This window comes from Oreochromis aureus, linkage group 17 (genome assembly GCF_013358895.1).
Source record: "Oreochromis aureus strain Israel breed Guangdong linkage group 17, ZZ_aureus, whole genome shotgun sequence".
NCBI lineage: Eukaryota > Metazoa > Chordata > Actinopteri > Cichliformes > Cichlidae > Oreochromis > Oreochromis aureus.
Window position 1 is genome coordinate 32,916,214 of NC_052958.1, and position 13,148 is coordinate 32,929,361.

The 13,148-nt window shown below is 42.0% G+C and overlaps 1 protein-coding gene across 1 annotated transcript in view; it reads left to right on the forward strand.

Moving 5' to 3' along the window:
- Nucleotides 1–6,847: 6,847 nt before the first annotated feature.
- Nucleotides 6,848–13,148, forward strand: part of LOC116336361 (ephrin type-B receptor 1-like) — a 119,755-nt gene continuing 113,454 nt past the window's right edge. Inside the window, exon 1 of the mRNA XM_039601533.1 lies at nt 6,848–7,226. Within this exon, the coding sequence (XP_039457467.1) occupies nt 7,133–7,226 (94 nt within the window). The 5' untranslated portion in view covers nt 6,848–7,132. The remainder of the gene's footprint in view (nt 7,227–13,148) is intronic.

Consider the following 13,148-nt stretch of genomic DNA (forward strand, 5'->3'; position numbering starts at 1 on the left):
GTATAATACTCTACTGGCGAGGAATTCCCCGTAATCTGTGATGTCGTCGTCCAGAAGTCTTGGTGTCACTGCTTTAAGCGGACAGACTCAGTGGGATTTGTTTGAAATATTGCAGATAAATGATCACAACCCTGTCTTGTATCAGATGTGCTGTACTGTATACCCAACAATTTCAAATTGGCTTTCAGAAGAAAGCTGAAACAACCACTTCTTTTATTTTTAATGATCTCTGTGAAGAAGTGAGCAGCCTCGTGGACGCTCTTAGAATCAAGCACACACAAGCAGTTTCCTTAAGTTCTGTTTTGTGAAGACAGGAGAATGCACACGATTGTTACACATCTGTTTGCAGTAAATACACACACACACAAAACTCCACAGAGAAGATAAAGCTCAGAGAGGGCCATTTGAGGAATGCTCGCCTGTGTTGAGGCTGATGTACGGTAGATCAAACCAAAGCTTATTACACACACGTGAGAACCCTTCACCAGGTTTTATACTCCATACGCACCAGAAAGAAAAGAAAAGGTTTAAAGTTCCTGCAACTTTTGTACATACAAGATATTTGTGAAATAGTGTGTGCATTAGCCTGGTGATAGATCATTTACTTGGCATGCCTGTCTTCAAGCTGCAGTACCATACTGCTACATATGGAACTTCTGATTCACGCAAATGTGTTACGCACACACACACACACATTTTTCACTCTGTGTATTGAGCCGGGTTTTTTTATTCATCAGTGTATCCAGTCACATTTCATTCATTAAACTCTGTTTGATTGTAGCTGTGGGGGTTTTTTTTGTCATGGACACTTTGATTTGATGTGAAGAAATAGTTCAGCAGTTTGGCAAAATGTGACTAGTCTCTCCGAGATTTTCATGAGAATATTAATAACACGTTCAAGTGTGTTTTAAAAGTGAAGCTACAGCCAAAAGCCAGTTAGCTTAGTATTTATTAAGAGTGGAACTGGGTGTTATGTGGCACGTTATCTGGGCTGATCAACGAGGTAAAAACCACACATTTTTGTTTTTACACTTCAGTTTTGTTTTGTTTTTTTCACAAACATATAACCAATTCAGGGCTAGAAAAAAATGACTTTTGTGTTAAAGTCCTCTACTTCACATCAGAAATAAACAGCCTGATACAAAAAAAGTTATTTAGCTTCTATAGCTGAGTTCCACTTTCAGGACATTTTACAAGGGATGCATTTTTATGAAGCTCTGAATTATATTAAAGTTTAAAACTATGTAGGGTGTGGGCACTTTGACAGGTGGCTTTACAGTTTGTTGGTTTCTTTTGGAATATTACGTGATTTTAATGCGTGATTTTCAATGTGGTGAATTTTCCTAACCATCTGACAATTATGAGCTCCAGTTTGAGTTAAACCATAGGAGGTACTGGGGTTTTGTAGACACCCCTACAACATCATTTTGGATGTGCGACAATCAGGGTGACAATGTAGGATGAAGTGAAGCCCCCAGTTGTCCAGGCCTAGAGACCAGTCCTGGGGAAATCTAGGGGAAAATGACTATTCCCCTGAGTGGTTGTGAGAGGTTATTGGAAATTGCTGAGAAAATGATTCCTAAAGTAACATTCAGACAGGTCTAAGGAAAAATCTATATTCCTGAACTGATTGGCAAAAATCTCCTAGTGATTGCTTTGCTAGCAGATTGCTGTGGTGGTTGTTTCACAGACTTGTCTAAAAACACTGACCACTTGCAAGAAACCTGAATATTAAGTTTGCCTTCCTCCTGCTTTCCTATTTTTTTGCGTTTGTCACGCTTAAATGTTTGACATGATCAAACAAATGTAAATATTAGACAAAGATAACAAGTAAACAGCAAATGCAGTTTCTAAATGAAGATGTTTATTATTAAGGGAGAAATAAATCCAAATCTACATGACCCTGTGTGGGAAAGTGATTGCCCCCAAACCTAATACTGTGGAGGAATTTTGTCCCACTCATCTTTGCAGAATTGTTGTAATGTAGCCACACTGGAGGGTTTTCGAGCATGAGCCACCTTTTTAAGGTCATGCCACAGCATCTCAATCGGATTCAGGTCAGGACTTTGACTTTAACTTTTGTCTCATCAGTCCCATCAGTACTCCTGGGAAGGTTCACCACTATTCCATGTTTTCACCATTTGTGGTTAATGGCTCTCACTGTGGTTTGCTGGAGTTGCACAGCTTTAGAAATGGGTTTATAACTTTTTCCACACTGAGAGATCTCAACTGCTTTGTTTCTCATTTGTTCCTCAATTTCCTTGGATCGCAGCACGATGTCTGGCTTTTGAGGATCTTTTGGTCTACTCCATTTTGTCAGGCAGATTCTATTTAAATGATTTCTTGATTGAGAACAAGCGTGGCAGTGATCAGGCCTGGGTGTGGCTAGAGAAACTGAGCTAAGCTTTTCACAGTTAATTCATGTTATAACAGAGGTTCAATCGCTTTCACACATAGGTTTGTTTTTTTTCCCCTTAATAATAAACATCTTCATTTAGAAACTGCATTTTTGTGTTTACTTGTGTTATCTTTGTCTAATATATATACATATATTGATGATCTAAAACAGGGGTGGGCAACTCCAGGCCTAGAGGGCCTAATCCTGCAGGTTTTAGATATCACGCAGGGTCAACACACCTGAATCACATGATTAGTTGGTTACCAGGCCTCTGGAGAACTTCAGGACATGTTGAGGAGGTCATTTATCCATTTGAATCAGCCGTGTTTGATCAAGGACACATCTAAAACCTGCAGGACACTGGCCCTCGAGGCCTGGAGTTACCCACCCCTGATCTAAAACATTTAAGTGTGACAAAAATAGAAAAAAATGTAATTTGGGAAGGGGGCAAACACATTTTAACACCACTGTAGCCACCGTGACGTTAAGATAGATCTGACTGTAAGAATCACACTCCAGTTAACTCATCATAAGTTCGTGACCAACAAGTATACCCTGGATAAACTGATCTGACACCTGGAATGATTAGAACTTATAAATCTGACTTATTGTTTTATGCATTATAACCCAAGATGAACAACAAAGACCTCACCTTTGCAGGGAATAATTATTCCATAGACTTGTATAGGACCACAAGAACCCCTTGATGGGTTAAGGACTAATGGAGATTTAAGACACTTCTGCACTTCACACTTCAGACCCACAAGCTACATCCATCTTTTATACTGTCTATGAGTGAAATCCAGGTATAAGCAGGTATCTGTAACTGTGTGATAAACCCAACAGAGATAGAGATGCACCTGGCTAATTAATCTAGCCACTATCAATTTAAAACTTGGATTTTACTCTCTTTCTCCTGATCTAAGCATTAGGATCTTCTGATATTATGCAGCTATTAATATGACAAAATAAGTAAAAACAAATATGTGACTGAGCACCTTTTTTTTTTTTTTGGCTGATGCTTTGTGCCCACCAGATGACTCAGTGCCTGGCCCTGTTTCCACTGATGCCATATCCGCTCCCAGATATCATCCCACTCTAATCAAGAACATCAAATCTGGGATGATTTTGTTCTCTTTCTATTTAAAGCCTTGACTTGCGAGCTCCACTACAGCTATAAATAAACATATAGCTCTTTGTAACAGGACACGACAAGCATCATCTGGTCTTGCTGGGGGGAAACTGGGGCTGACGACAATCCTGCCTGTCAAGGGTGTTGATTTACTGAATGATTCATTTTCCTGATGTTTTCAGATCTGATACGACAGGACGAAAAAGCAGGGCCAACGCGCAGAAAGTTCACGGCAAGTTTATGTTTTTGAACCAAGGTGAACTTTTCGGCGTGTGAATGCCTCACATTTCACTTCTGACTGTCAATATCCTGTGAAAATGTGAGTCTGATGCACAGATCTGCATGTTTTTATATAACTCATCTATACTGTAATGTTTCCTGTCGTGTAATTGTGAATGATGCAGAAGTGAGAGTAGAACCTGAGCAGACCTTTACCGGCATGTTGGAGGACAAGTGTGCAACCACACTTTTGATTTCCACTCTGCTATATCTAGACATGTACACCAATCAACTTTCAGCACTGTGGCTGACTGCTCTGTTCCTGATCACAGCTTATTTACCTCGCCGAGTCCCTCAGGATGGAGATACTCTTAGCAAAGGGCTGCGTGACTCCAGCTGCACAATTTTAAAAGAGTAACCAGAACCTTCGGAGGCAATTCAAACATTATTGTTCTGCTCGTGCGGCAGCCAGCAGACCTGTAATCGATTTCTGGGTCTCCACCTGTGGCTGGAAGGAAATTATGAATGCCTCCAACTGCTGACTTTAAGATAAGAAGCGTCTCCCTCTGTTTGTCTGCCTCTAACTCACATGCACGCTCATATACACAGCTTTTTAGAATAGCGGTCAATATGAACAGGATGCAGTAGCCCCTGAGTGAAAGCGATTGTCATGTAGGTTGTGGTGTGTGTCATAAAAGCTGCTGGCAGCTGAAATGTCATCTTGAGGGACAGGAAATGGAGCATCTGGGAAGAAAAGTGCAGCAATGTCACAGCGGTATGAGACAGTGTAAGAGGCACAGGATGAAGGAGACAGGAAACCTAAAAAGGTAAATTGATCCAATGCCTCTGGGCTTGAAAAGTTGTATTTTTTCAGAGACACTGAGTGATTTTTATTTTTTCCATAGTGTATTTTGTCATTACGCACACCTTTTAGGATTTTGCAGGTAGCCAAAAAACGTAATAATGCTTCCTATTTTAGAGAGTTGTCTTTTTTGCCAGTGTAATCAAAAAAAAGTGAATAACTGAACTGAAAGTCTTAATATATTGTGACAGTTTGCATTGTTTAAGCAGTGTGGCGGTCCCCAATGCTTTAAATCTGCTAAGGGTTAACGCTGGACATACGGCTTAGAGAGAGACACAGTTGTTTTCACTCTGGCAGATTAAGTGTACTTGTAAGAATGATTCTTTAAAAATTCAGTTATCTCACCCTTAAAAGGCACTAAGAGGACATTTAGGGAAATGTCCATCAACACAGTCCTGAAAAGAGGTCTGATTAGTCAACACAAGCGAAAACACCAGTGTAGGTGAACCGTAGTTGTTTTTCACTTAATCCTCTTTATCCCCTGTAACACAAGGCCACACACTCTAGTCCTTGCTTTTTCTCCTAATACTGCAAAGGCTGTTTTCATGTATCAAATTAACCCCAAGGTCTCTCCCAGTGATGTGAAAGACCAGAAAACCACTCAACTTTTGTTTTCTACCGGAGGCCTTGGGCTGAAAGTCTGCAGAAAGCAAACAGACCTACATAGGGGTTTCTTGTTGTGTGTACAGCATGTGTAGAGGAGTAAAATATACATTTCTGTATGACTTTTGTGAAAGCCCTTTAACTATAGTATGTACAGTATCAGCATCAGACTTGCAGACTCTCTTTTACTAAGACGTCTTTCCAATTTCCATACCAAAATAATAAGCATGTCCATCAAGCCCCTCACTGAGACCAGTCTGTTTTGATTGACCTTGTTGGTTACGTTGCCCCTCTGGGACAAAGTCAAGATAGTTTTGTGACAATGTTGGCCTTTTTTGAATATGGACCACATCAAACCCAGAGGCTGAAACTTCTAAAATTGGGATGCTACAAAAATATAAACGGTTAACTGTCATAATCCAGAAAAAATAATGCAAAGCTCTTCTTGACTGCCTTTTTTTCCATTTTCTGCCAAGATGATCCCACACTGCTTCAATAATGTTAAGATCTGGGAACGCCACTCCGTGATTGATTGTGTGTATTTTTTTCTATGCAGGTATGAGTTTATGAGTGTGTCTGAGATCATTGTCATGATGAAAAATGAAGCTGTTTCTAACCAGATGCTTTCCAGAAGGTTTTGCCTGATGAATCAAAATCCGACCGTATTTTTCTGCGTTCATAATTCCACCAATTTTGAGAAGGTCACCAACACCACTGGCTGAAATGCAACCCCAAACCATGACAGAGCCTCCACCATGTTTTACAGATGGCTGTAGAGACTCACTGTGGAACATTTCTCCTGACCTCTTCCATAAATGTTGATGATGATTCAAACCAAAAATATATCACTTATATTCTTTGGTCCATAGGATCTGTTGCCACTAATTTCCAGTCTAGTTTCTGTGTAATTTGGCACACCTCAGCCTTTTGTCCTCATTTTCTTTACTTAATAATTCTTGACAGCCACCCTTTCACTGTGACTGTTTCTGATGAGGCAAACAGTAGATTTGTTATTTTGTCCTCCACTTGTCCAGTTTCCTCAGTTTTTTTTAAGGATACACTGCGCACCATGCCAAGATATGCTAAAAGCTCTTTGGAAAATGTCGACACAACACTGGTCCATCCTGTAAGTTAGGTGCCTTTTTAATGCCAGAATAGCTCACAGGTCAGTGTTGAGTGGCTTAATAAACTGAAAATGGTCAGGTACAAGGACTGGACTGAAAATGAGGGGAAAAGCAGGCAGTGTTTAAAGTAAAACAGCAATAGTTCTTCAGAACACTTTAAATTTATGAGAAGATGTGGCTTCTTCAAAGCAAAATAAAAAGAAATGAGGCGTGCGTGTGTAGGGAAGAAGCAGTCTCAGTCCAAACCTTGGGGAACCAATAGCTGAGAAGCATTGATTCTCCTGCTTTATCAGGAGGATCGAACATCATTATTGCTGCAATATCCTTAAAGACTCTTGAGAAAGACCACAGCTCACATCCCATCATAATGACTCTTCAGCAATTCAATGTCACAGGACCACAGTCACTGCAAGGTTTAGTTAGTTGCTGTGCTGATCCTTGACCACTGGGTGTCGCTGTCCCGTCACGCCAGCTCGTCGTGCTGTGGGATGGAGGCAGTGGAGGGGAGACCTGACCATTGGGCATTCATCTTGGGTCAGGTGGAAAAGAATGGGTGATTGGTTTACGAGCCGACATTCTCTGTCCTGATTGGACGGAAAGGTGTGCGCGAGGAGACGGTGAGAGGAGAGAGAGAGAGAGCGGATCTCCAGCAGAAGTGTATCCCCTTCAGCACTCGCTGGCTGTGCCGGCTCAGCACACACTCACACAGACTGAAGACTGCGATGTGACTGCTTACCAGAGGAATACAGCGTGTTCCAGTGGGGATTTTTTCTCTCTTCTCTGTCAGCAGGATAATGGGAGAGGACGGACAGGGAGTCAGACTGGCCATGCCGGCCACTTGGGCTGTTCTGGTTCTCTTCACGGTTACTTCAGTGCATGCAGTGGAAGGTAGGTTTGCAAACCAGGGAGCATCTTTCTGAGTGCTACAGCTGGCGCAGGGTGATTTAATTTATGCACAGTGGTTGAGCAGAAGACTTCTTAGCTGATGTTACATCTTCAGCTTTCTTATCCTTAGACATTTGCAATTTAACTTTATGCAGAGCTCCATGCATTTTTGGAAGAAACTTGAGACTGATGGAGGATTTATACCACAGTAAGTTTTCTGGTCCTTCATGGTGAGCTGGGTGTGTTTGAGGTTTAATATGAGCGCTAATTGCCTTTCAGCAGTGGGCCAATTAGTGCTTTATTGGGAATACTGACAGTTATTGCTGTGCACGCATGCACGAAATGACACAGAAAGTAGTCCCTTTGTGCTCTTCTAATATATTCCATGTTCTACTTTTATACAGCCGTAAACATCGAGCCTTTCCAGGACACGAAAAAGGACATAAATCACATTTAGTACTGCCTTTATGTACATGACACATGCATAAATTGTATCAAGTTTCTTACAGGGTCCATAAATGTCTGTTGCCATATTATAAAAATGTGTGTTGTTTAGTATCAAACATTACCATGTTTCTCCCTCCTGAGTGCACTGTTGTAGCTGTTTTATCACACAGGCCACCACTCACCTGTGAGCAGCAAAGTGAATCATAATTATAGCTTGCAGGTGCTCACCGGCTCCTTGTAGCTGCTTCCACCTCCCCCGCTGTTCCTTCTGCTGCTCCTCCCTACAGTGACCTCTTGCTCCTCCCTGCCGCTTCCCCGCCCGAAGCGCCATCTCCCCACGCTCGCCTCCAAACATCACCTCATGCCTCTTTTGTGTTACAGTGAACCTCTCCCAAGTACGATCTCCAGCAACTCGTCTCAAAAGCATCCCGCCGCTCCTCTATCCCTAACCCCTGTTGCTCCTGTAAGCCAAGCATCACATTGTTATTGCTTCTTCTCCACAAGCTTCACCCGCTGCCCCTTATTTTTACTTCCCTTCCAGCACCTCTCACTGCTGGTGCTCCTCTCTGAACAGCGTAATTTTACTGCTGCTCACCATCTACTCCTGTTCCCCCTTCTTTTTCCAAAGATCCAATTTCTTCTACACCCCCTAAAAACATCTTCTGCTTCATCCTTTGCTTTCCTGCTTGTCCTCTACAGACATCACCTATTTTCCCTAAAGGATCCCAGCATCAACTAGTCTGCACATCATCATTTTTCTGGGTGTTTTCATGAACTTCTTTAACCCCTCTCCACACCTCTCATCTCAGTCCTGATGTTCCTCCTCAAGAGTTCCTCTTCTGCTCGTCTTTCAGCCTTTCTTTCTGTTGGTGTTCCTTCCTACCCATGGATCCCTTGCCTTTGTTCCTCCCTTTTCTCCTGCTTTTTCCCCCTCTCTTCTTCTCCCGTTCCTTCCCCTTTCTCCTCAAGCATGACTTCTTGCTCCTTTCTCTTTCTCCTTCCCAGCAGGCATCACCTGCTGTTTCGGCCTGTTTGCTGGTCCCTCCTCCTGCTGTTTATGCAACACTTCTCCCTTCACCTGCTGCTCTTTCTCACACTTCACCGAGTGCTCATGTCACTCCTCTGACATCCCTACCTGGTTCTTCTTCTTCTCACTGCTGCTCCTCTTCCTCCTCCTCCTTGTCATGTTCTCACCACTGCGGCTTTCCCAGCCTTCAAACAGCCAAACCAACCATGCATCGAATGACTGCTTTTGCTTTCTTTTCCTTCTCCATCCACAGTCAGCTTCCACTCCCTCGTCCTCTGCTGCTTCTCCTCCTCCTGCTGCTGCTGCTGCTGTTGCTTATGGAAGTGCTAGATTAGTCTACTGCTGTGTTTTAATGGTGCGCGTAATGACAGGCTTCGTACCGACTCTTCCCCATTATGAGACATGTAAATGCGTTGAAGGGCAGCTCTATTTTGATTAAACAGAATGCTGTTGCAGTGTGTGTGTGTGTGGAGGAGGGAGAGGTAGGAGGTTTAGCTGGAGAGAAGAGACAGATAGGTACAGTGTGGGTGGTGGGTTGTTTTGTGGTCATGGTGGCCTTTTCATGGTAAGTAGGTGCCTAATGAACTGATGTATAAGCTGGTCGGAGTTTGTTGGTGTTAAAAAGAACCACAGCTGACACAGTGACTGTTATTATCTGTGCTTTGTGTACACTCTGTGTGTATTTCACCCTATACATCAGACTTTTTACAGCACTGGGTTGATGCTCTAAAGTGATACCATTATCAGCAGAATATATATTGGTCCTTAAATAGCAGGAAACTGTAGGGCAGACAAAGATGCAGTGTATTGCTAAGACTGACATCTCATTCTTAATCCATAAGATGTAAAATGATAGAAGCTATAACAGCTCCAAATATTCTGGGAATGCTTTCCACATGGTTTATCATTGTGCCAAAAGCACATTTGTGAGGTCAGACAATGATGTTGGACGAAGAACTGGCCCATAGTCTCCACCCTAATTCATCTAAAAGGTGTATATCAGGCTGAGGTCAGGACTCTGTGCAGGCCAGTCAAGTTCTTCCACACCAAACTCGCTCATCCATGTCTTTATGGACCCTGCTTTGTGCAATAGCACATAGTCATGTTGAAACTGGAAGGGGCGATCCCCAAACTGTTCCCATAAAGTTGGGGGATGAAACTGTCCAAAATGTCTTGGTATGTTGAAGCATAAAGTCGTTTCAGTGGAACTAAGTGGCAGAGCTCACCTCCTGAAAAACAACCCCACAGAATAATCTCTCCTCCACCAAACTTTACAGTTGGCATAATGCAGTCAAACAAGTACCGTTCTCCTGGAAACCGCCAAACTGACACCCGTCCATTGGATTGCCAGAGGGAGAAGTGTGATTTATCACTCCAGAGAACACGTCTCCATTGCTCTAGAGTCCAGTGGTGGTATGCGTTATACCACTGCGTCCAGCGCTTTGCATTGTGCTTGGTGATGTAAGGCTTGGATGCAGCTGCATCGTGGAAACCCATTCCATGAACCTTTCAACACTGTTCTTGAGCTAATCTGAAAGCCACAAGGAGTTTGGAGGTCTGTAGTGACTGAGTCGGTGACCCTTTGCACACTGTGCATCTCAGCATCCACTCATCCTGCTCTTGGATTTTAGTAGTGAGAAAATTTCAAGACTGGACTTGTTGCACATCCTATCACAATACCACGCTGGAATTCACTGAGCTCCTGAGAGCAACTCATTCTTTCACAATGTTTGTAGCAGCAGTCTTCATGCCTAGATGCTTGATTTTATACACTTGGGGCCATAGAAGTGATTGGAACGCTGGATTTCAGTAATTTGGATGAGTGAGTGAATACATTTGGTAATATAATGTATACCAGGGGTAGGCAAATCCAGGCCTCGAGTGCCGGTGTCCTGCAGGTTTTAGATCTCACCCTGGGTCAACACACCTGAATCAAACGATTAGTTCATTACCAGGCCTCTGGAAAACTTCAAGACATGTTGAGAAGGTAATTTAGCCATTTGAATCAGCTGTGGTGGATCAAGGACACGTCTAAAACCTGCAGGACACCGGCACTCGAGGCCTGGATTTGCCCACCCCTGGTGTATACTTTAAAAAGTATTTAACTCTTATTTTTATTTTCAGTCAGTATCCTCATTAATAAGTGACTTGATTAATCAAATATTGCAAAAGCTCAAACATTTAAGTACCAAAACAAAGTATAAATGAATAGCTGACTCTAGTCAAAATCCAAATGTATGACCATGATCCCCAACGCTACTTAATCTTTGTTATTTTTGTATTGGGCTAATGTACATGAACTCTCTTTAGGAGATCAACTGTGCTGTCACATCTTGTTTTGGAGGCTCAGTGCCAGCATTTCAGTGTCAGCAATTTCAGTGTCAGCAATTTTTTTTGTTTTTTGTAGCCAGAAGTGACCATATTTGGACCTGAGTGTAGATTACTAAGTTATTTGCTAAGGCTGGAAAGCTCTGTTAGCAAGCTGAATCCTAACAATATGAAGCATTGCCAACAGTGCCAGGGCCAACGGATGGTGATTGCTGCAAAAAGGACTTTTGGAGCTATAGAAACCTTTTGGGAAAAACTCCTTTCTGACTTGATTTCCGTAAAAATGTTCTTGCTGAGTTTATGGTTCACTTACTCATTTGGGGTCAAATTGAATATACTGTTAGGTTTGCTTTGGTTATTCTCTGTTTTTAAAAAAAGTGCATTACTCTGGATATGGTCAGTGGTTATCAACTTGTGATTGACAGGTTATTAGCCAATGAGCCAGTGGTTTCACTGTTCCTTCTTCGTCATATCTGGTCTTTTGAAACCAACTTGGTGATGGTGGAATGATTTATCTCGAGAACAGCAAATAGAAACCAGCACTTTATACTGTGTGTGAGTGCAGCACTAACCCATATTGTACCAAGCGTTATCCTTAGTGCTAATTGGAATGCTACAATTTAATCCGCCAAAACCAAAACTCTAAATTATTGAACAATTGTGTCATGGCTATATTATTTCTTCATCAAACTGCTCCAGAAGGCACCAGCACCATAAAATGGTCCAGTTCAGTTAGCTTAGCTGAGTTGAGGCCTAGCTAGCAGACATCTAGCCTAGCTAAAGAGGTACAGCCATTTTGTTTGCTAATGTGTATTACTTTACTGTTTCTGTTGTTTTTACATAATTTTTTTTTTTTAAAAAGACAGATTAAAGGACCAGCTGGACAATTAAATATCTTCCTCACTGGTTCAGCTGATATCCATTCATATATCTCTACTAATCAGGGTAGACTAAATCATTCAAAGCTGTACCAGGTTATGATCCTGTGCTATCCCGCTGGTATAAATACAGATGACTTTATCTTCATGTTGGCAGTGGGAAATAAACTTCCCAGTGCCTCTCTCGGTTCCCCTTCCCTCTGCTGCTCTTCTATCAGTTCCACCACACAATTAACAATTAGCATTATAGTGGGAGGATAGCATTATATGAATAGCAAATACAGCATTAAATTGAACTGAATTATAAACTCTGTCCTCCCCCTGAAGCATCCATTGAGTCTAACAGCATTTCTGGCAGAAACCTAACTATAACATATCACAGTTAAGTAAACAGGCAAAACTGCATAAACAGGACCAAAATATGGTTTCCTCTTTTCTTTTCTTTTTGCTTGAAAAGTAACTAAAATAGGAAATCTGTCATACAATCACTTTATCGGGGTTGTATTTGTGAGCTGTGTTAATATTTTAACAACAAATACCAGACAATGCGTCATTACACACTTATTGATCTATACTACAGATAGCTGCAACAATTTCTTTTTTGCCCCAAGCTGCTTTTGATATTCTTGAGAAAGGTTTTTTTTTTTTAATCTCAATGTTTACAAAGGTAGCCATGAGCAGCTTTTTAGAAGCGTGAAGCCGGGCAGCTTTTTGCATACTTGATAAAAAGCGGAGATGCAGGAAAATATGCCAGCATGCTTGAAAAAGTCTGCATTAGACACACAAATGTGAGTACATTATTTTGGGTACTGCCTGCCATTTATGTCGTCTGAAAGTGCTGTTCACTGACCTTGGAGTCCCAGGGTTTTCACCTATTCAGCGAGCCTAGAACGCAGTGCAGTAAACACAGCATTTGACCCTGTTATTTTGAAAGTCAGTGCAAACCCTGACCCAGCGGATATTGTTGGGTATAAGTGCTACATATCCCACAAACAAGCCTTGGGAGGGGTGGCAAAGTCATCTGTGTCTGAACCCAGTGCCCAGTCAGCAGCAGATTCTCTCAGTGAAGTTGCTGATTTGTGTCAGTGTTGAGTGTCGAGAGGTCGACAAGTTAATTTCCTTTGCCTTTGAAAGAGCTGCTGTGTGCTGTCTAATTAGAAATAGCACCGCGTGTCCTTTCTTTTCATAAACTATCCTTTCCCCTGAAGCCCAAACACAGCCATCCTGTGCCCATCTGTCACCTTT